A 23,427-nucleotide genomic window follows, 5' to 3' on the forward strand; every position below is an offset into this window, starting at 1 on the left:
GAACAGCCTAGATAAGCCGTGTAGTGTCGGTAGTGGTTGTTTCAACTGGCTAAGAATTACACTACTGACTACCTGTTCCAGTGGTAAAAATACACCAAACAGGGAACCCCAATTCCATAGTGTCATGCGACCCGTGCTATGGGTGAAATTGTTGAGGGGGTTTAAAATATTCTCAATGGCGAACGGAGCCTGAGAAGAGTTGGGAGAAATCCCCAGTATGCTGCATTACGCAGCGGAACGTTCACTCTACACACCGAAGTTTTTTTCACCGATGATCCGCTTAATTTTTCCGAATTTTTGTTGGCTGGGGGTTTGCTGAGACTCTCGGTTGATGGTAGTTCGGTGAAGTTTTGTTGAGTTTTGAATATCAAATTTCGATGTGTACCGATGAATCTGCCCAGAGGCAAATCGTGGGGATCAGATGATCGTGTCCCATTTAAATCTGATATGGCTCGCTATATGCGTTAACATCCCAACTCGCTTGGTGTCCTCTAGTTGTTGTGAAATTTATGTTGGATATGAAATGTACAGTTCTCTAATCAACAATGGTTAGAATAGCACAAATCAATCTTCAACATAAACGTACAGCAACTATGAATTTATCTTGACTCATGCAGGAAGGTAAAGCTCCCATAGCATTGGTTCAAGAACCGTATTTCCATAAAGGAAACTTCTATTTTGGAAAGTTACTTTACACTGCCTTCATTGCTTACAACAAGGCAGGCATGACTAACCCACGTCAAATGCCTCGTGCTTGCATTCTTGCAAATAAGGCTATTGACGCGTGTCTCATATCGGAGCTCACAACTCGCGATATCTGTGTTGTCACAGTTACATTGACTATCGAAAACGTAGACAAAAAATATATATATATTGTTCAGCATATCTACCGCATAACGAGTCATCTCCTTCTGATGATTTCAAAAGCGTTGTATCATATTCAGTAATGCGAATGCTCATCACATCATTTGGAGCAGCTTAGACATCAATCTGAGAGGCTCTGAATTGATGGAGTACATAAGTAGTACAAATCTCCATATTCTGAATGTGGGAAACCGACCAACTTTTGCGAGGTCTGGGAGGGAGGAGGTGTTAGACATAACACTTTGCTCTGATAGAATTTTGCATGAACTGGGAAATTGGCAGGTTCCAAATGAAACTGAACCGTCTCTATCCGATCATAAATATATATTTTTCGATCATTTTGATGTCACCTTCAATGTGGTGACATATCGTAATCCTAAATCTACAAACTGGGACCTCTTTTTGGAAAACTTGGCGACTAAATTTCATGGATATTTTCCAACAATTAGTCATCTAGACGACTTAGATGACGTCGTGGATACGACAAACTCATTCATATTAGCATCCTACGAAGAAGCTTGTCCACTTCGTACTGTTAAATCGACTAGGGGAACCCCTTGGTGGAGGGCTGAGCTTGAAAGAATGAAGAAAGTTATGAGAAGAGCTTGGAACCGGCGTCAGCGTGATGACTCCAGGGCTTTCAGGTTAGCTCGTAGTGCATATAAGAAATGTCTTAGATCTGCAGAACGGGCTGGCTGGCAAAGCCAATGCACTAATGTCTGTAGTCTGAACGAGGCTAGCAGATTAAATAAAATTCTCTCCAAATCGAATGATTTTCAGATGAAATCCTTAAAAACCAGAGATGGTGTTTATGTGACGGACGAAAAAGATGTTGTTTATTGTCTCTTCGACACACACCCTATTCAGGTTGTATCGATCCGGAGTTGAACAATGTTCACAGATCTCATTCTGGTGATTCGGACTCGTAGGCGTTAGCACGCACATTGCTTTCCACTGGATCGGTCAAGTGGGCAGTTGACAGCTTTGTTCCATACAAATCACCCGGAAAAGATGGAATACTTCCCGTGCTACTGCAAAAGGAATTTGATATTCTTAAACCTGTCTTGAAAAATATTATGCTTTCCAGTCTTGCTACCGGGTATATCCCGAAAGCATGGCGAGAAATAACTGTTAGATTTATTCCCAAAGGGGGGCGCTCAAGCTATGAAGAAGCCAAGAGTTTTAGGCCTATCAGCTTAAGTTCTTTTCTTCTGAAAGCTTTGGAACGGATAATCGATCATCACATCAGGAACGTTAGTTTAGTTGAATATCCACTGCACAAAATGCAACATGCATATCAGTGTGGGAAATCCACGATCACTCTGCTTCACGATGTTGTTTACAACATTGAGAAAGCCTTTTCGCTCAAGCAATCTAGCTTGGGTGTATTCCTAGATATTGAGGGTGCTTTTGACAATGTGTCCTTCTCGTCTATTCTGGAAGCGACGCGCGGTCATGGGATACCTGCATGTATCTCAGGTTGGATAAACGCAATGCTTAGTAACCGCATACTTTGCTCGTCACTGCGACAGGCTGAGATACGGAAGTTGAGTATTTGCGGTTGTCCTCAGGGCGGCGTTCTGTCACCTTTGTTATGGAACTTAGTAGCTGACGGCTTGTTGAAGAAACTCAATGAGCTTGGATTTCCAACCTACGGGTTTGCTGACGATTACCAATACTAATTACTGGATTTTGCATCGGAACAATCTTTGACTTAATGTAACAGGCATTAAGAGCTGTCGAACAGTGGTGTCGACAAGTTAAACTATCAGTTAACCCAAGCAAAACTTCAATGGTTTTTTTCACGAAGAAGCGAATAACAACCGGGGTTCGTCCCTTGCAGTTCTTTGATTGTGAGCTACTGTGTGCAGATCAAGTCAAATACGTTGGAGTCATATTGGATTCCAAACTGAATTGGTCTGCTCACATTGAGTTCAGAGTCAAGAAACCGTGCATGGTCTTCGGGCAGTGCAGAGGAACTTTTGGAAAGACCTGGGGTCTCAAACCTAAATACATCTATTGGATTTACACGACAATTGTACGTCCAATACTGTCATACGCCCACATTCGTCGATGCCAGTGAGGATGGTTACGCAGCCAGGTGTATCTAGTGTATCTACGATTCTGGCAAGGCAGCCGTTTAGAGTGTTCAATCGTTGCGGCGAAATCACGGGTGGCCCCTCTCAAGTTTGTTATGATACCGAGGTTTGCACTTCAAGCAGCGGTTACAGGAGCGCGACTTGCGAATATGGTAACCAATAGTTTATCATTCAAGGTGAACGAACGGTACTTTTGGACTGACTCTCGTGACGTACTGAGCTGGTTTCGGTCCGATCACCGGCGATATTCGCAGTTTGTGGCCTTTCATGTCAGCGACATCTTGGAACCAGCGAAATATGCGAACTGGAGGATGGTCGGCACGAAGTAGAATGTGGCGGATGAAGCAACGTCTGCCGGACCTTGGAATTGACAGTCGATGGCTTAAGAGTCCGAATTTTCTATGGCAAGAACGTGACAACTGGCCAGTTGAACCATTTACGACCGGAACTACTAAGGAAGGGATACGTTCCCACATATTCCATTATAGAGTTATCATGAAACCGTGTGTCAACGCAGAGTACTTCGGCTACTGGAAACGATTGGTCGGTACAGTAGGTTTCGTGTTTCGATTCTTGAGCAACTATCGGAGCAAAGTAACTGGTATCCAACGTAAACTTGGCCTTCTATCCAGCATAGAATTACAGCAAGCATCGAACACCTTCTCAGAAAAGCGCAGAGAGAATCATTTCCAGAAAAAAGTGTCCATTCTTTCAAACAGAAAAGCTACTACAATGACACTCCCTAAGCAGAGCGCAATATACACAATGAAACCATTCTTAGACGAAAATCAGATGAAGCGAATGTTTGGTACAATCAGCAGGTGCGAGTATGCCATAATGGACGCGCAGAATCCTGTCGTACTTCCAAAAGATCATCACACCACGAAGCTAATTATTAGAGACTACCATGAACGTTTTCATCATTGTAATAATGAAACCGTGATTATCGAACTACGACAGGAATTCAGGATACCGAAGCTGCGAGTTGTATATCGAAACGTGAGGACAAACTGTCAGAAATGCAAGAGTCAGCGAGCAATTTCCCAGCCCCCTTCGATGGGTGATCTCCCAAAGGTTGGGCTGTCGGCCTTCTGCAGACCGTTCACGTTCGTGGGCGTACTTTGGCCCTATCATGATTTGCAGCTTTTGCAGTCATTATGGTCTGAGCGAGTTTTTCTTAGCGGTGCAAGCTGGGACTTACTAGAGTCCTCATCTCCAAGACTGTGGTTCCTCCCGTAGTGTGTGGCTTGACAATAACGGGCTCTCGTCAGTCACCAGCACGAGGCTCGCCGACTTTCCTCGTGGTACAGTAAACCGGGGAACTTCTTGGATTACGGATCACTTCGTTCGACGCGCGTAGTTCCTTCCCGTCCCGGGCACGAGGTCGTTTTAGTAACCGTCTACGCCGGATCACCCAAAAAAAAAACTCTTAAATCGCCACTCGTCCTGTCTTGTCACTCTTCGCTTCTTCGGCTTCTTCCGCGGGACCTTTGCTTACGACCGGTTTCAATTTTTGCGGGATCGGTTTGGCGGACGTCCGTTCGTGACCGTTTTCTAACACTTTCTGTCATGCTTTTCTGTCTTCACGTATTTCCTTCTTCCACGCTCTTTTTTTCCCCTTTTCTTTTCCCGGAACTGTCCCCAGAGATCAGGGGCACCACCATCGTGGATAGGTGATGTTCATATGGTAGAGATGTGAGCCATATATGCCGTCCACGCAACTATGTTGGTAATTAATTATTTGGCCTCCTTTCCGTGGGATATGTCATTGTTTCCCATTATTGCTCCCGATTCGTCGGTAACATACTGGGTCACGTAGGAAGGAATATATTCAAGAATAACGATTTTAAAATTTGTCGCGAAAATTTATTGTTTTTGTCAACATTGCAAATGTATAAGTAACAGCTACATTTTAACCCTAAATACATAAAGAGTACATTGGGAAGACAAAAAGCCCATATACTTCACCAAATAGTTAGATCTAACTATTCTGGTACTATTCACCAAATATGTTACTTCCATTTGATCAATCAATTACCTTGGTCTGTTAATTCATGTCCCATAAATAAGCTACAACGGTTTACAAAGGCGAAAAATTGACAGCTTAATGGGAAAAGCTCAGAACAGTGGTGTGCATTATGCTTTGCCAAATGAAAGAGTTTATAGTTTTCTCATTTAAACTCAGCAGGGAGGTCTGGTTTCAACGTATACTAGTGTTTCTATAAAAGCCTATCGCAACTCAGCTCCCTAACGAATTGACCGTAAAATTGTGTATTTTCTTATGCCGGACAAAATCTTAGAATATTTTAAAATATCAAAAAAGCCCAGAAAAGTTATTATGAAAAAAGTGATTTTCAGGGGTGTATCATAGAAAACTCCTCAAATGTCCATTAAAACCAAAACATAGATACAGTAAAGCAGTTTTTATTATATTCCCTATAACTTAACTGAAAACAGTTTTTTATTATTTATATAAATTCACTTCTCAGTTTTATTGGAATTAATCACCAAACTAATGCTTTAATAAATTGGGGAATATTTATGGACAAACTTTGCTGAAGACACTCTAGCTCGAAAATCGTTTTTTCGAGGTCAAAACAATTTCGATCACGTTTTTGCCCATTTGGAAACACTGTGCAACGGTGCGGTGAGACTCACTTCTTGTTTATTACCCAGCCCCCAGGCTGAAGCTGCCTGTGTCGAGGCCGGGAAGTATTCCGGTGGGAGGCGGCCGTGTTGCGCTCAAAAGAGCCCTACTTTTCCTCGAAAAAACATCCGGGTTTTGGGCTGACCATGGAGTGATCGGGGACCCAACATCGACATCAGCATAAATGGAAAAGTCAAAGCAGGCGATCCTACTAAGCTCGCACGTGTTGAATTGTTAACTCATTAACCAAAGGTACGCCAATCACCTACAAATCTTTACGGACGGCTCGAAGTTGAATGATGAGTTGGGAGCAGGCGTTAGCGGAATCGGCGCTGATCTTTCGCTTCGCCTGCCAGCATTTTGCTCCGTCTTCTCAACCATAGCGGCTGCAATCTTTGATGCAATCGCCAATAAATCTGCCGTCACTCCCACGGCTGTCTTCTCAGATTCGCTTTCGGTCGGCTTGATACGTGGACTTCCAGGCATCCTTACGTACAGGGACTTGAAGCATGATCTGAGTCATCGGACGCAAAGCTCGTACTCTAATATTCCAATATCCAAAAAAGATCCTACAGGACATCATTAGAGAATTTAAAAGAAAGATCGCAACCAACTTCACCATTCAATGGCAAGTATCCCAGGAATACCTACAAAAATTTAAAGGCGCTCATGAAAAATTGATTGATCCGGACAACATGCTGAATCAAAACGCTCTTTCCATACTCCGGGTGGGATATATACCAGGATCACCCACGCGCTATTTCACGTGTTGATCCACCGATATATATCATTTTCAGTCTGTTAGGAGCAAGACTTGAAATTTCAATATCCAGGCTGAAAACCATTGCTCTGGGCGACTGAGCCTCGAGGTTAAAGCCTGCAAATAAATGGTAAATGATAAATGCATTCGTTGGCGGATGCGGAAATCCAAATTCACAGTAAATCAAATTGAGACTACTGTTTACCAGGGTCGACTGCTCTAAGGTGTTTTATACTGACGGATCAAACCTTGAAGGGTCCACTTGCTTCGGTATTTTCAATCAAAAGTTCACCGCCTCCTACAAACTCAGTGAACCTGCTTCAGTTTAAGCCGCAGAACTAGCTGCTATTCAATACACCCTTGGGGCCATTGACACACTACCCACAGACCATTACTTTATCGTTTTGGATAGCCTCAGTTCCATTGACGCTATTCGCTCGATAAAACATGGAAAGCACTTCTCGTATTTTTTGGAGAAAATATGGGAGCTACCGAGTGCTTTATCTGACAAATCTTTCCAGATTACTTTGCTGCATTCCGGGCAATGAGAAGGCGGACTCCTCAGCTAAAGTGGGTGCCCTAGAAAGTGACGTTTATGAAAGACCAATTGGCTTCAGCGAATTTTTCAGTATTACTCATCAGAGAATCGAACGTTGGAAAACACGTGGAGCAATGGGAAGTTAGGAAGGTGGTTACATTCGATTGTCCCCAAGGTATCGACGAAACCTTGGTTCAAGGGGATGGATGTGGGTTGTGACTTCACTCGTGTGATGTTCCGACTCATGGCAAATCAGTACACGCTGGATGCACATCTCCGGCGTATTGGGCTCGTGGATAGTGGTATCTGCGTTTGGGGCGACGGCTATCACAACATCGAGCACATTGTCTGGGCGTGCACCGAGTACAGTTCCACCAGGTCTCGGCTAATGGATAACCTGCGGGCCCGAGGAAGACCAACCAACGTCCCGGTTCGAGATGTGCTGGCAAGCCGCGATCTCCTCTATATGTCCCTCGTATACACCTTCGTAAAAACCATCAATTTGCAAATTTAACTGCCGCTTCTTATCATTCTCAGAAGCACCCTCTTCCACCTGTACCATACACCCACGAAGGTTTGATGCGACTCCAAGGCGACACAAAACATCTCTGTCGAATGAGCCAACAAACACGGGACCTACAGCACGAACATCAAACGCGCAACTCGAAGTGTTGCTGATCCACATCTGAGCTGTACTACGAAATAGTCTAGAGAAACCTATGCCGTCTTGAGGAGGACCACCCAGCGTCCCAGTATGTGATTCTTCCTGATGATGGCCATCCGAGTCTGTAATCTATGCCGTTGATCTCACGATGCCTGAAACTGAAAGTTTATAATTTTCTCCCCCCTGTCATCTTTGTACACCCTACCTCCCCTGACTCTTATACGCAGTATAAAAAAGCAATATGTAATCCCCTAGTTTTAAATAATTTAAAATGCAAAACAAAACAAATTTGAACCTAACACAAACGTGCCTTATCAAATAAACGAATTGAATAAAAAAATGCTGTCTACCAGGGATGAAATCTGTGTTTCGGTCAAAAAAATCTATTTACCATCTGTGATGACTAAAATCTGTGATAAATTTCCAAAAAATCTGTGAAAAATCACAATATTTCCAAAAATCTTTAAAATTTTCATCAGAATATCAAAAATCTGTCATCTGTGAAAAAGAATCTGTTATCGAAAATTGTGAAAAAATCTGTGATATTACAGAAACATCTGTGAATATGGTAACCCTGCTGTTTACTAGTTTCTCGCATCTATGTATCTGTAGTCAAAGCAGGGGAAGACCCCTTTTCAAGAAGCAATTAAAAAAAGCGCCGCCTACCTCGAAGTTGACCACATTGTCAAAGGATGCTGTCGCTGGAGTGTCGGAAGTTAATTCTGTTCATCTTCTTTTCCCATATCTTGGCTGCTGCACTTTGCGTTGCCAAATCTTTCTTGCTGTCGGCTTCTTCGTGCATGACAGTATCAACAGCTGGACAAAACAAACTGAATAGCTGATGAACTGGTTCTTGCACGTCCTTTTATTGATGAGTCTGGAAGCCTGCTGCGCACAACAACCGATCGCCTCTTTTTACGGATTAGAAAAATCTATTTAAAAAACTACAAGGGGCAGCCCTATGGGGTTGCACGAACTGTAGACGTAGGACTATACTACTTAATGTAAAATATTTATTTTCTTAGTACTTAGTGTGTGGGAAAAACACCAGGACCGGTGAAGAAAAATCAAATTTTAGACAATATAATCACATCTCATGTAATGAACAAGCTCTAGTTGCTCTCAAACAGATCCTAAAAGTTCAAACACCCATGGATAACCCCAAGTTTGTAGATGTGTTTCGATGCCACAGGATTGTGAAATGGTTAATATTACGTCATGAAAATTCAATTCTTCCGTTACATTTTTTTTGCCTGCAAAATGCCCTGTGTGTATGCAAAGCTCATAATTTGTTGGGATTTCAGCATTGATCGGAAAATGCTTTCTAACGCTGCGCATTGCATACATACAGGACATTTTGCAGGTCACCAGAATCTGTTCATTTTACCCACTCGCTATACTGCCGAGATATGCATAACAGTCCCACCTGCATAGGAAATCCATAGCAAATGGGACTGTTATGCGTATCACGGCAGTATAAACATGTCTCATTTTTGGACATGTTTGAAAATCAAGAATCATGTTTGAAAAAATGTGTTCATGACGAAGTATTTTTACCAGATATGTACAAAACATGTCTAACAAGAAACATAAGGTGATTGTAATATCTCAGTCACTTATTAGTTAGAAAATAATGACTTTGCTGTTCATTTTACCGCCAGTTCCCCTACCTACCAACACATTCGCCCCAAACATTGAACCCAAGCGTACAATGCAAAATGAGTCAACGCTGATGATGATGGGTAGAGCGAAAGAGACAACTAGTACCACCACGACACTGTTAGCGCGTTTCACCAAAATTCCACGCGGCCTTTCCCAATTGAAAGGAACGGCCGCGCTTAGCCCATCTGTCATAATATCGTGATTTTGCATAGCGAAGGGATGAATGATAACACATTTTGTTCCAAAAACAGCCCTGCGTTATGCAACACTTTGTGCAGGTTGATTATACCAGTTGCAAGTGGGGCCAAATTCACCAAGTTCCGTAAAATTCCTTTTGAATTACAGAATTGATAAAATTGCTTAGATGAGCTAAACTAATTAATCAAATCCTGTTTTAAAAACTGTCCTTGCGTTTAAACCAAAATGGGAAGCTTATTACTACCACTACATTACTTAATTTCAAGCGAAAATAGCAAATACATGTGCTAGTTAAACCAAAAATTTACTGGCAACATTACAGCGGCATTTAGCAAGCAGTTGGAGCGGTCGCCTGTTGGACGACACAGGGTAGCGTCCCTCCACAGCCAGTGTAACGGACTTCTAGCTCAGCTACACTGGCTGTAAAAAACACAGCGCAGTGATCTGCTTCGCCAGCCGTTCAACAGGGAACTGAGCGTGTCTGGCCAAGTCCTTTCTTTAAATAGTCGATGATGACGTCATTCATAGAAGCGTTGCGCGCTAGGTACACCAATCCGTCGTACAGGGCTTGGGAAGCGCTATCTTCTGTGTGTTAATGCGCGATATTTTGACAAGGTTGTATATTATTTAATTTTTTAATGCTATGATATCAAAAATCCTTGGGTTTATCTATTGGAATCTATTCTTAGAAGTATTTCGGGACGATTTGTGCAAAAAATTTGAAAATTTATCGTGAGATGGCTGAATTATATGCGTTTAAAATTGGACCACTTTTCGTTACATACCATTTTTGTAGAATTTGCAGAGTGCACCCCCATATCGAAAACAAAGACGTAGTCCTACGTCAAAACTGTATCGCTTTGTGTAGGTTGGGACTCGAACCTAGATGAACTGAGTACAAAACAACCGATTTACCAACTACACTATGCCCGCCCCTGCATTATGTAGTTCGAATATAATCATATTTTTCCGTATTTGTGGTGATCGCACGCAATTCAATCTTGGAACTATGTTCGACCCTATAGACTGCCGTTCTATGCATAATTGTCCCATGTTCTATGGGATTCCTTATACAGGGTGTTTGGTTCTTGAGTAAGAATCTCTCGAAGGGTGATTTACTGTCATATTTGGAGAAAAAAATCGTTCTACACATACCATCAAATCTCAACCGTTACAGAGTTATTGAAATTTTTGTGTAAAAATACTTGTTTATCTTAAAACACCTTTAACTCAAAAAGTATACCTCGTATTTCGTTTTAGTGCCATTGGAAAGGTGAGCAATTTTTCTATTGAATAATGCTCTCATATATTTCAGATAATTAGTTTTAATTACCTTTTAGTTGTAAAGTATTTAAAAGTTTTTGTGTGTTTTTGATGAGGTTTTTGTTAATTTTCTCAAAATAATGAATTATGATTATAGCAATATCTATTATCCAAAAGTTGGGTTTGAGGACGATTCATAATTTATTCTTTAACGTAATATTCCTATCTCTTCTCGTTTCCTTGTAATTTGACTTCTAAACTTTACCTGCAATTGACTTGCAAGTTCTTAAAAGACTCTAATCAAAAAAATATGCTTCATATCGCTATTACCAGGGCTTTATTGGAAAGCTGAGAAAATTTCCTTTCGATGTATGTACAGATATCTTTTAGTTAAGTGTACTACATGACTTTTTACTAGCAAAATAACTCAAAATTTGCGTTTTTTGGAGGTTTTTGTAATTATTGTAATTATTAATCAACTAAATTTATCGTCACTATTGTTCATTGGGTGCTCCTTAATATTTTCTACAACTTGTAATTTGACACTTTATCCCTATCGCTTTTCATTTTGCTGCAATTTAATAGTTCACACAGCATGACCTCATCACAAATGTAGTGGATTCGAAATCATCGTTTTTGCATATGAAACGAGGTGATAAAAATGATCTAGCTTCAAAACTAAAAGAGATATTTTAATGAAGCCAAAGAAAAAATTGTAGAACTTGCTGAGATGCATTAATTCCATGATAATAATGGTGCTGTTTCTTATTTACTATTTTAAGAAAATAACGAAAATGCAAATAATAACATTAACTTCAAACAAATTAACTTCTAAAAGAATACTAAATTCACTTAACTGAAAGGTATTTATACCTATTTCTATGCAAAATTTTCCTGGCTTTCGAATAAAAATAAGAAAAGGTACAATAAGTGCCATACTTTTTCAAAAAGAGCTAATATAAGTGAATATGAGATAAAAATATCCAAGTTCAATAACCCAAACACATGAAAACAAGAAAAGATAAGTGTATCATGTCCAGGTACAGATTATGCAACTCTTCAATACTAAAAATTTGAATTATTAAAATGGTGATGTTAACTATTAAGATTTTCGCGAAATGAACGAAAAATCGATCAAAATCGGTAAATTTTAAATAAATTACTGTGAAAAAGTTACTTAACCTCATTAGCTGAAACATTTGAGGACATTTTTCAATGCAAAATTTTCTCACCTATCCAATGGATCCAAAAGATTCGAAATACAAAACATATTTTTTGAGTTAGAGCTATTTTAAGACAACTAAGTTTTTAACACAAAAAATTCAATAACTTAGTAACGGTTGAGATTTGAAGATATGTGTAGAACGATTTTTTTCTCCAAATATGACAGTCAATCATCCCTCGAGAGGTTCTTAACCATGAACCAAACACCCGGTATATATAGGACAATTATGCGTAGAACGGCATTATAGGGAATCCCATAGAACATGGGACAATTAAGCTTATCACGGCAGTAGAGGAAAGAAGTAAGTCACTCCGTTCAGCATATCTGATTGTATTGTAGTATACGTACAGGGCAGCCATTGCTGATATTTTGACACGGGCCCATTTATTGAAAGCCTTAATGTAGATGTATAGTTTAAAGCAATATCATTTATTTAAACTAAGTGTATTCAATTGAATGCAATTATCTCTTTTTTTTTATTTTTTTTATTTTTTTTATATTGTAACGACACATAATTAGCAAGGGAAGAGCAAGGATTTGAAGTAAGAAAGTTTAGAAAAGCGTGAAGTAGGGTCAATGAACATGCTTAGAGTTTCTCGGTTACTTAACTCTTTGTCTTCTGCAACGCAGGAGTCAGGATGCGAATCACCTGAGTCTGCGGCATGTCCGGACAAGCGTAAAGTCAATTTAATGACTTATGCTGTCGGAACCGACAAAAAGTTAAGTCGCGGAAAATTTTCACCCTAAGCATTTTGCGACGATGAAACTCATTGAATGAGTTAGTTTTTGTCCTCACTAATTGCGTGCCGGGGTGTTTTATTTCATCGACTATTGTGTCTGCCTCAACAAGTTGTGCATATAGTCACTGTGTGTTGATTGCACACGGCGTCGGCAGCAAATTCCCGACTACATACGGGGAACGTGCCATTTAAACCAATATATTCTGATTCCTGATATACCTCAAATCCTTGCTCTTCCTTGAGTACTATGGCTCTTAACCCTTTCATGCCCAACTTTTTTCTAGTGCGTATGGGGTTTCAAAACTATTTTTTCTTGAGAACGGTGAGATCAAGAAACACGAAAAGCCTTTTTTCATAAAGATAGGTGCTTCCCTTGCAGTGCTAGAAGTTGTTCAATTTTTACCTTCCAATGCTTACTACAATGCTCCTAGAATATTTACAATAGTCCAATTGCCTGGAAAACGTAGCCATAGACAGTCTAAATTGACAAGTTTTATCAGTTTTCAAAAATATTGCACCATAACGAAGATATACGAAAAATTCATTTTCCGTCGTCAACGTAAACTGTCCCTTGCAGCACTGCTCCACCGGAGTCCAAGCAGACTAATTGCAATAACTTCAGTTCTAGAGCTGATGCTTGACGCTCAAATAAAAGGCAATAGTCACATTTATAAGCCTTACTTGTTATTGTGAGCAAATCTTGCATCAATCAAAAGTAATAGCTGTTTAACAACGTTGTTGTCCACAAACAACATGGGCATGAATGGGTTAATATTTGAAAAATACTTCACCTTCCAGTCCCTTGCTAATTATCTGTCGTTACAATATAAAAACCTGTTTTAATCCACCTAGAGGTGCACGCAATACTCAACTGCATACTTTGCCTTCCATTTGAGAAAAAAAAAATCGGTTCGGTCATCACCGATGAACCGATGTGACTTTAATTGTGGAATATGCCCGGAATTCCGGACTTCCGGAATCGTCGATAGTAGACAATGTATTCAAAGAATGTTTGATTGGCAACCAGTGATCTAGATCTGCGATTAGAAGTAATTTGGTGACCATTTCAATAGTTTTTAGCCTCTGAGGTATTACGATTGTACCGATTTATATGGGAAATTCCAGTGTATCCTTACTAACACCCCTGTAACTCCGGAAGCAAGAGTCAGAACCGAATGAAATTCAGCAGCAGTCAATGGCATTACTGTATCTTTCATTTGAAATCAAGTTTGTAAAAATCGGTGGAGAATTCGTTGGGGAATGGGTGTGATATTAGCTTAGGAACTTGGCGGGTTCCCCGGGGGCGTCATGAACCGTCATAGGTGGCCAATGTGGTCAAAGCTGCTTTGATTGATCATTAGTGATCCAGACCCGCAAACTAGAGTAATGTTACATCAATTTTATGGCGTTTTCGTTTTTTCTTGGTGCTACACCGGTGTAGTGCAAAGAAAGAGATAGACTGATTACACCCAAGTTTGAATGAGTGTAGCACCGACTACACCGGTGTAGTGCACTATCAAAAACGAATATGACATTAATATGTTTTACATCATTTGAACATCATGGTGGTACCAGTTTATATGGGAATTTGCTGTGTGACCGCACTCTTCAACCCGTAACTCCCGAATCGGAAGTCGGATCAACTAAAAATTCAATAGCAGCTTATGGGAGCATTACACCTTTCAGATGAAACTAAGTTTGCGAAAATCGGTTCAGCCATCTCTGAGAAAATTGTGTGAGTTTAAATGACACACACACACACACATACACACATACACATACACACACACATACATACACACACAGACATCAGGGTGCACTAAGGCATATAAGTGCCTTATCTGCACCGCTAAGAAGCAAGCCCATAAACATGCTATGGGCGGACCTTCGTGTCCCTTCGGCGAGTTAAATAAGAAGAAGCCGTGAGAGTCACACAGCTAAATCTTAACCATTGTGCAGCAGCCCAACAGCTGCTGTGGCAGTCGGTCTCGGAGTCGAGGACAGATGTCGCCCTCTTATCAGACCCGTACAGCATCCCTGCCAGCAACGGCAATTGGGTGTCGGACGGGTCTGGAATGGTGGCAATCTGTACAACGGGACGGTTCCCGGTTCAAGAGGTAATACACCCCTCCGCCGAGGGTGTGGCGATTGCCAAGATCAATGGTGTGTTCTATTGCAGCTGCTACGCCCCACCAAGGTGGCCAATAGAACAGTTCTACCAGATGATCGACAGGCTCTCGTCGGACCTCGTGGGCCGGAAACCGGTAGTAATAGCGGGAGACTTTAACGCTTGGGCAGTGGAGTGGGGCAGCCGCTGTACAAATAGCAGGGGTCAAGCGCTAATGGAAGCGCTTGCGAAACTCGATACTGTGCTAGCTAATGATGGCTCCGCTAGTACATTCCGTAGAAACGGAGTGGAGGCGTGGATTGATTTGACCTTTGCCAGCCCGAGTCTGGCTCCAGGCATGGAATGGAGGGTAGACGAAGGCTACACCCATAGCGATCATTTAGCAATCCGCTTTAAGATCAACTATGGTGTGCAGCATCCGAGGGCGGGAGATCCCTGTCAGGTACGCGGGTGGAAGTCCAATCACTTCGACAGCGAAGCTTTCACCGCGGCCCTGGGACTGGAGGCCAACACCGACAGTCTAAGCGGGGATGCGCTGGTAGCTGTTCTATCACGCGCGTGCGACGCCACTATGCCGAGAAAAACACTGCCAAGAAACGGTAGATGCCCGGTATACTGGTGGAGTGCCGAGATTGCAGCTCTACGGTCAGCCTGTCTCAGAGCTAGACGTAGGATGCAAAGAGCTCGCACCGAGGATGCAAGAGAGAACCGCCGTGAAGTGTTTCGAGCTGCGAAATTAGCCCTTAACAAGGCTATTAAAAGCAGCAAGAGAGCGTGTTTCGACAACCTGTGTGAGAGTGCCAACGCGAATCCGTGGGGTGACGCCTATCGGATTGTGATGGCCAAGACCAAAGAGGGCTCCTCACCCCCAGAACGGTCTCCGGACCGGTTGGCAACGATTATCGAAGTACTCTTCCCGTCTCGAGCCACAAGCCCCTGGCCACCTGCACTACGAGACAGTGCGGGCACGGTCGAAATGGTGGCTCCAGTGACGAACGAAGAACTACTCGCAGTGGCTAAATCCCTAGCAATGAACAAAGCTCCAGGGCCGGATGGAGTCCCGAACAACGCTCTCAAGGCAGCGATCATAGCGAACCCGAACATGTTCAGGCTAGCTATGCAGAGATGCCTTGACGAGTGCCGTTTCCCCGATAGATGGAAAAGGCAGAAACTGGTGCTGTTGCCGAAGCCCGGGAAGCCGCCAGGCGACCCATCGGCGTACAGACCAATCTGTCTGATAGACACGACTGGCAAACTGCTTGAGAGGATCATCCTCAACAGGCTCACCCCGTACGCGGAAGGTACGGACGGTCTGTCAAGCAACCAGTTTGGCTTTCGGAAGGGTAAGTCCACAGTGGACGCTCTCAACTCAGTGATAAATACTGCCGAGATAGCGATCCAACGAAAAAGGCGAGGTATTCGATACTGTGCGTTAGTGACACTTGACGTGAAGAATGCATTCAACAGCGCAAGCTGGGATGCCATCGCGCTCTCGTTACACCGGCTTAGCCTACCGGTGGGTCTGTACCGGATCCTGGAAAGTTACTTCCAGAACCGCGTACTGCTATACGAGACCGATGCCGGTCAGAAAAGGGTTCCGATTAGCGCCGGAGTCCCGCAGGGCTCGATCCTAGGCCCGGTGCTATGGAACCTCATGTATGACGGGGTTCTGAGACTGAAGTTCCCTCCTGGGGTCAAGATCGTCGGCTTTGCCGACGACGTAACCTTGGAGGTCTACGGGGAGTCAATTCCTGAGGTAGAACTAACCGCAGAACACGCGATTAGCACGGTGGAGGAATGGATGAGCGCGAGAGGCCTGGAGCTCGCTCATCATAAGACGGAGGTAGTTATCGTCAACAACCGCAAGTCGGCACAACATGCAGTTATCCATGTGGGAGAAGTCGCGATCACTTCACAGCGAAGTCTGAAGTCTCTCGGAGTCATTATAGACGACAAGCTGACCTTCGGCAGCCATGTCGACTATACGTGCAAGAGAGCGTCGACTGCTGTTGCGGCTCTATCGAGGATGATGTCCAACAGCTCAAAGGTGTGCGTCAGTAGACGTAGGTTACTGGCAGGCGTTGCCGTATCTATCCTCAGGTACGGCGGCCCGTCATGGTCAAGAGCACTGAGGGTAACCAGTTACCTACAGAAACTGGAGAGCACCTACCGCGTGATGTGCCTCAGAGTGATATCTGCCTACCGCACGGTATCACACGATGCATCCTGCGTGATAGCGAGCATGATGCCAGTCGGGCTGGTCATTCGGGAAGATGAGGAGTGCTTCGAGCTACGTGGAAATAGGGGAGCCCGCGAGCGCACCAGGGTGACCTCAGTCGCCAGATGGCAGCGTGAGTGGGACAACTCCTCGAAAGGTAGGTGGACCCACCGGCTGATACCTAGCATATCGAGCTGAGTGGGAAGACCCCATGGGGAAGTTCACTTCCACCTGACACAATTCCTGTCAGGCCATGGCTGTTTCCGACAGTACCTCCACAGGTTCCGGCACGCGGAGGTCCCAGTCTGCCCGGACTGCCTAGGTGTAGATGAAACTGCCGAACACATACTGTTCGTATGTCATCGGTTCGACGTCGAAAGAAGAGCAATGCTTGACGTCTGTGGCTGGGACACAACCCCTGATACCCTTACTCAACGGATGTGTCAATCGGTGGAGAAGTGGAACGCAGTCTCGGCTGCTACCATCCAGATTGCCAGTAGGCTACAGGTAATCTGGCGAACCGAGCAACAGACGACGGGCACGGCTAACTAGTGATTGGTTAGCTGGAGCGAAAAAGGCCAAGCGCAAAAGAGGGAGTGAATGGTCTGTTCATGCCGAGGCAGGTTTGGCGCAGCGAATGGCAACCGCGTAAGGGGTAAACCCAGCCACCCCGAAGCAAGACAGAAGAGTGAGTGTATAGGCGTATAAGTGGACTGCCTCATGCCAAGACGGGAGGGTCGTAGCGTAGTATGTTGGAACTTAGCTATCGATGCCTCATGGCGTGGCAGAGGAGTGAAAGGGTGAGCATCCAAGTCAGTCTCACACGGCATGTTAAGGGTGAGCATGAAAGTCAGCCTCACAGGTATGGTAGAGGCTAGCACAAAAGTCAGCCTCGCATGGAACGTAAAAGGTGAGCACAAAAGTCAGCCTCATGTGGGAGTGTTTGAGAGTGAATCAAGGTGCGATAGAGAGAGCACTCAAGTAAGCCTCATACGTATGGACGTATGAACGCGTGAGTGAGAGTGAATGAGTACATTTAGTACAGCCATCCCCCCAGAAGTAATACCGAGAGGTAGTTCCTGGGAGGAATGATGGCGGAGCCCAATGGAGTTTAGTCGGTATTAATGGCTGGTCACCATTCGTGTCCGACACGCCCCCAGTGCACCCCGTGTGGTAGATTGGACCCTACCAATAGCACGTGTACTGGGCTAGGTCTTCTCCATTGTAAAAAAAAAAGAAAAACACACAGACATTTGCCGATCTCGACGAACTGAATCGAATGGTGTATGTCACTCGGCCCTCCCGGCCCCGGTTAAAAGGTCGATTTTTACAGTGATTGCATAGCCTTTCTTTATATGAGAAAGGCAAAAAGAAAGCTATTATCTCTGAAAACATGTGCACCGAGTAGCATATTCTACTTGAACAGATATGCACTTTTATGAACAGTTGAGACACTTTCAAATTAGCCAACCAGTGTTAACATAATAAAAGTCCTTGTTTCTTTCATAAAATAGTTTTGGAAATGTCAAGCCACCAAGCGTGTCCAGTAGATTGTTCATTTCTCTCCCCCAACAGCCTCGGAAGAGCAGTAGTAGGCCAGTCTCGGACTGCAAAGGCCGAAGAATCATCCCACGTCACGATTTCCACTGCAAAGAGTTACAAAATGTGACCACTCTGGCATGAAGCGGTCGGTATCGGGTTCTGTCCTCGTATATGATGTGTGAATGTGCGCGGAATTGCAGTCAGTCATTCAAGTCACCGAATCAGTCATTGCATTGCAGACTGTGAACGGTGGAAACTAACCTGGCGAAGAAAGGGGAGAGGGGGGATTTAACGTTTCTTCCCCAGTTCTCGAGAGATGGCGCAAAGCCATGGATGAAAACCGTAGCAACCAGCCGCATCTCAGCATCCGAAATAACGTGTGCTTTTCGCACTGCTTTCCGATCCGTGCCACAGGCCTACTAAGTAATAGGGGATGCAGGAGGATGCCGAACGAAGCCTCGCAAAGGGGAAAACCGCCTCAAATAGGTAATTCAATCCGTTTTTATTATTTCTTCATAATTCTGCCTCTCGTTGGACGGTTCGGTGTTCAGTGAGAGAGAAAAAAAAACACAAGCGCATACAGAAACTAGAAGAGGCTGAGGGTGATTCGACGATATGCGACGAAACGACATTGATGTGATTCCTCCGGTATTGAAGTTTTTGGTGGGGGGAGCCCACTTCCCTCTACTACCTGGCGCGTATCGGGTGTCTTTTTGTTCTAGATTTGTCACCTGTAACATCTAAGTTTCATTTAAACCGACCTTTTTGCGTCGAGCTTACCGCAGTCGAGGACTGGCGGTGGCCAGGCTTACAACTTGTTTTCGGATAACTTCTCCGTAGTATGGTTGGGATTTGACGGTAGTGATTTGTTTTTTTTTTGGATAGTAACAAAGTGCGCGTGTTCTTTCTTAAAGGAAGTTTCTATCACAAAAATATTTATTACTTTTTCATCGAGAACTTTACACTTATATAGCTTATTATTTTTTTCCAGTGGATGGTAGTTTTCTGTTATAATGTGTGTATGCGTAAAACTTTTTTTTTGATTTTTCCTCACTTTTAGTTCGCATTAAAACTTATCACTAATATTATTCGATAAAAAAATGAAAAAAATTAAAATATCAGAAACACAAAAAAACTTTTCCTGTTCCACATTACCATTTGAAGTACAAAAAGAAAAGAAAAAAACAAATCTAAATAAACTCAATTGCAAATATTACGAATGGATTTTGATTACAAGTTTTGATATATTGGTTGCGGCGGTAAAACATCTTCCCAAGTACTGGCTTCCAAAGGTGAATAGATTGCGTTCGATACACTCTAGCACCATTCGAAATCAGTACTGAAGCGAAGGAGTAGTTCGGCCACTGAATGGTTTTTTTTCCGTGTACATCACTCATCAGACTGCTTGGATTATAACAAACGGGCCATCGCCTACTGTGTTGGCTCGGTGACGAAATTTTTCGCCGGTGATGTTGCCAGTTCTGAACATTCAACGAGTAAGTATTATCACCAACGTAGAGACATTTTTCGTGAATAATCAGTGGTTTTAACTGAAGTTTTAAGCAGTTGCTAGGCGGTTAGATTTGGTGATAACTGTGTTTGAATGATTGACTGTTACACTGAACCACTTGAGCGTTTCGTTTAGCAGTTCAATGAGCTCTCCCAAACGTTTCTTAGTTGATGAACCACACTTATTTGTTTTTAAATATCCTTTAAACAAGAACAAAAATCTAAATTTATCACAAAGGGAACTCACTAAATTGCGGTTTGACCTCATACTTTGCAAATAAACAGTTCGAACTACCTGGTTTTTGGGCACATATATGTAGTAGCAAAAAGGGTCTTGGATCTGTATACAGTTCAAATTTCGGATCGCGTAGTCCCTGGTATGTAAGTTTCGTTAAGTGAGCCAAGCTCACGATAATCTCGTGCTTGTTTAGTAGTTTTAGTAAAGATCGTAACTAACTTCTGAGCTTAGCAACCTTTTTCCCCATGTAGAAGTAATTTGATCCGTCGTAACTATCAGAATCCGGATTGCTGTTTGTCGGTGGCTTTTCGTCGAAAGACTGAAGCTTAGCCACAAGTTATCGGAAACACAGCGTGTGTCACTAACTTGTGTAATGTATTGTAAGACCTGTCTGTACACAGTCCATGATCATTTGGTGATAGAATGAGACGCAACAAGGAAATAAGTCGATGGGAACCACAATAATCAATTACAACAAACAAGGAATCAGTAAATGCGCTCGTTTTAAACAAGTGGCGATTTTTTTAAAAAAGGTAATATGTATAAAAGAGAAGCGTTCCTAACACAGACATCAGCATCAGTTAATATAGTACGAGAGTAATTTAAATGAGAGGTATAAATGTGTGAACAATTAACCATCATTTCGATCGGGGCCGTCGGAGCACAAGGACTGCAGAATTCTATTCTTGAAATTTTCTGTTATCTCGATGAGATAGTTCTTTTTTTCGAGGTACCGTTTCCTTCTCTATCTGCGGCAAATCTGCTGCTGCTTGCTACCGTAGTAGAGTCCTTACCCTAAAACATAACCTTGCCTAAAAAAAATTCCCGTCCAACATGTGTTTGTGTGTGTATGTATGTTCTTAGTTGCACTCACAGTCGTACTCTCGCTCACAAATTCATTTTCTTCTCCTGTATCATCTTCCAGGTATCGTTTCCGAGGGCCTTTGCGAAGTGGTCATCAACTTCCTCCTCCGAGTCCGGCCTCACATGCTGCATCGTTCCTGGCTGCTCTTTCTTTATCTTCGACTCCTGCTGCTGTTGCTGCTGCTGCTGCAGCAGCAGTCCGGTGTCGGCTTTGACAGCTAGCAACGATGCGACCTCCAACTGTGGGCTTGCTTGGCTTTGTCTGGCAGCCGTGCCAATACCGGCCAACTGGCTGCCAACGCTGAAATTAGTCAGACTAATGCTACTGCTGCCACTGACAGCAGTACTGATTCCGCTAGAACTGTTCAGGCTGCTGCTAGTGCTGAGAGCGGAACCACTGTTTCCGCTGCTTGAACTACTGCTAATACTGCTACTGCTGCTAGTACTACTGTTTCTGGTATCACTGCCACTTTTCGGTTGATTGTTGTTATTGTTGGATCCATAAATGGAAGCATAGGTATTACCAAGCGATCTCCGGAAGTGTTCCTCGATGAAAACGTCACAATTGACCGGAGACAGATTATCACCCACAGCGCTTTTTATCACTATTTCACCTACGATTAACCCAGATAATCAAAACCATCAAATCACCCTAATCAAATCAGTGACTTACCATTGCTATGCATGCTGCTGATCCGCTTCTTGATTGGCGGTGGTGGAGCTTTCGTTATCACACTCGGGCGCACGTTGAGATTAATCGGTGCATCTGCATTGTTTCGGCCACTGTTGGATGTATTTGGCTGATCGGCTGCCGAACAGGAATCCGTCTGCCGATCGGAATCCTTTCGGCGAACTGTCATATCAAGCGGTGTCTCTGGGTCTACTTCCATGGCCGTCGGTGTTGCCGGTAGTCCCGCAGAACCCGGTGGCCGGTGAATGTCATACGCCACCCGTTCATACTTGATCGCTGGTTGCAATTCTACGACCGAAAAAAAAAATCAAATGTAAATAATGACACATTTTAACCACATTAAATTTACCGGGACTCTCGCTGTTCGTTCCGGCGCCCGGATCCTGGATCATATTGAGACGTGTTTGCACTAACTTCTTCAGTTTTCCTGCTTTACGGGAACCTGGTTGCTAGAAAAAAATGAGGCTTTTCACCTCTTCAGCCACCTCTGCCGAGCTGTCACGCAATAACTGTCGCCGTTTTCAAACTCGTTATGTTAGAGCACCGACGAAGACTTTGTCTCTTACTTTCGTTTCTCTTTCCCGGGAAAAACACTGAATTTATCGACACCGAATCTTTTCTCCAGCTAGAAATCGTCTCGGAAAGCTACGATCAACAGGAAAACCCCTTCAATCACTGCAGCGAATGTTTCACAGCATGCAAGACAAACCAAAAGATAAATCAAAATGTCAAAAAAGAAATCTTCTTCTTTCCCTTTGAACGATGCACTCTTTCGGAACTTTATAATACTTCTTTCGACGAACGATCGTGATCTTGCTCTCTTTTTCTCGCACGCTTCGTTTCTTTTGTGTGTGCAGAGGAAATTTTCCTTTTCTCTGCCTTTCACTTGAACGATCAAGGCGATTTGATTTGACAAAAGGCAAATAAAAGTTAAGATGCAGCAAACCCAGTTGCTTTAAGTAACAATCGGAACAACTCGTTGGAACGGCTGCAATCCAGCACAAACGAAACGCGTAACGCGCACCAATAACATACAATTTTGCCCGACTGAGTGGAAATTTCTGCTCGCAAACTGCTGAAACTAAACGAAGACAACGAACCTCTCGTAAGAGACTGTACAAAATTGAACTTGATTGTTTTGTTTTCTCTCTCTTCGTCTGTTGCTGCTGCTACTACTACTGTGCTCGACTGCGGCGCGCGACGGCGGTGACAATTCGTGGCTTATTATACCAATGAGGGCTACATAGCAGGCGTTGCGATTCAATGGTTTCCTTTCTCTTTCTTGTTTAGTCGGTTTCGGTGCACCGTGTGTCTGTGAAGGGAATAGCAATATGTTATAGGGGCGAGAAACGCAGTCTTGAGGTTGTCAAACTGTGCGTTTATATTTGCGAGCGCAGACATCTTGGTGGGAGAACGCGTTTTACGAACTTTTAGCTCTTCGGTAACTAAGTTACTACTCCTACACAATCCACATTGAGCAAAACTTTGCGCTACGTTTCGTGAAGACACGGATTACTTTCCGATTTCATCGTATTTTCTATAGGAGATACAGAAGAAATGCAAATTAAGATAAGGGC

The 23,427-nt window shown here is 43.2% G+C and overlaps 1 protein-coding gene across 1 annotated transcript; it reads right to left on the reverse strand.

Annotated features, from left to right (window-relative positions):
- Window positions 1-19,449: 19,449 nt before the first annotated feature.
- LOC131689856 (uncharacterized protein DDB_G0271670-like) lies at window positions 19,450-23,114 on the reverse strand. Its single transcript, XM_058975195.1, has 3 exons — window positions 22,200-23,114; window positions 21,833-22,138; window positions 19,450-21,773 (listed from the first exon to the last, which is right to left on the reverse strand). The coding sequence occupies exons 1-3, from the start codon at window positions 22,240-22,242 to the stop codon at window positions 21,184-21,186; spliced, it is 939 nt and encodes a 312-aa protein (XP_058831178.1). The 5' UTR covers window positions 22,243-23,114; the 3' UTR covers window positions 19,450-21,183.
- Window positions 23,115-23,427: the final 313 nt, after the last annotated feature.

Source organism: Topomyia yanbarensis, chromosome 3 (genome assembly GCF_030247195.1).
Source record: "Topomyia yanbarensis strain Yona2022 chromosome 3, ASM3024719v1, whole genome shotgun sequence".
Lineage (NCBI taxonomy): Eukaryota > Metazoa > Arthropoda > Insecta > Diptera > Culicidae > Topomyia > Topomyia yanbarensis.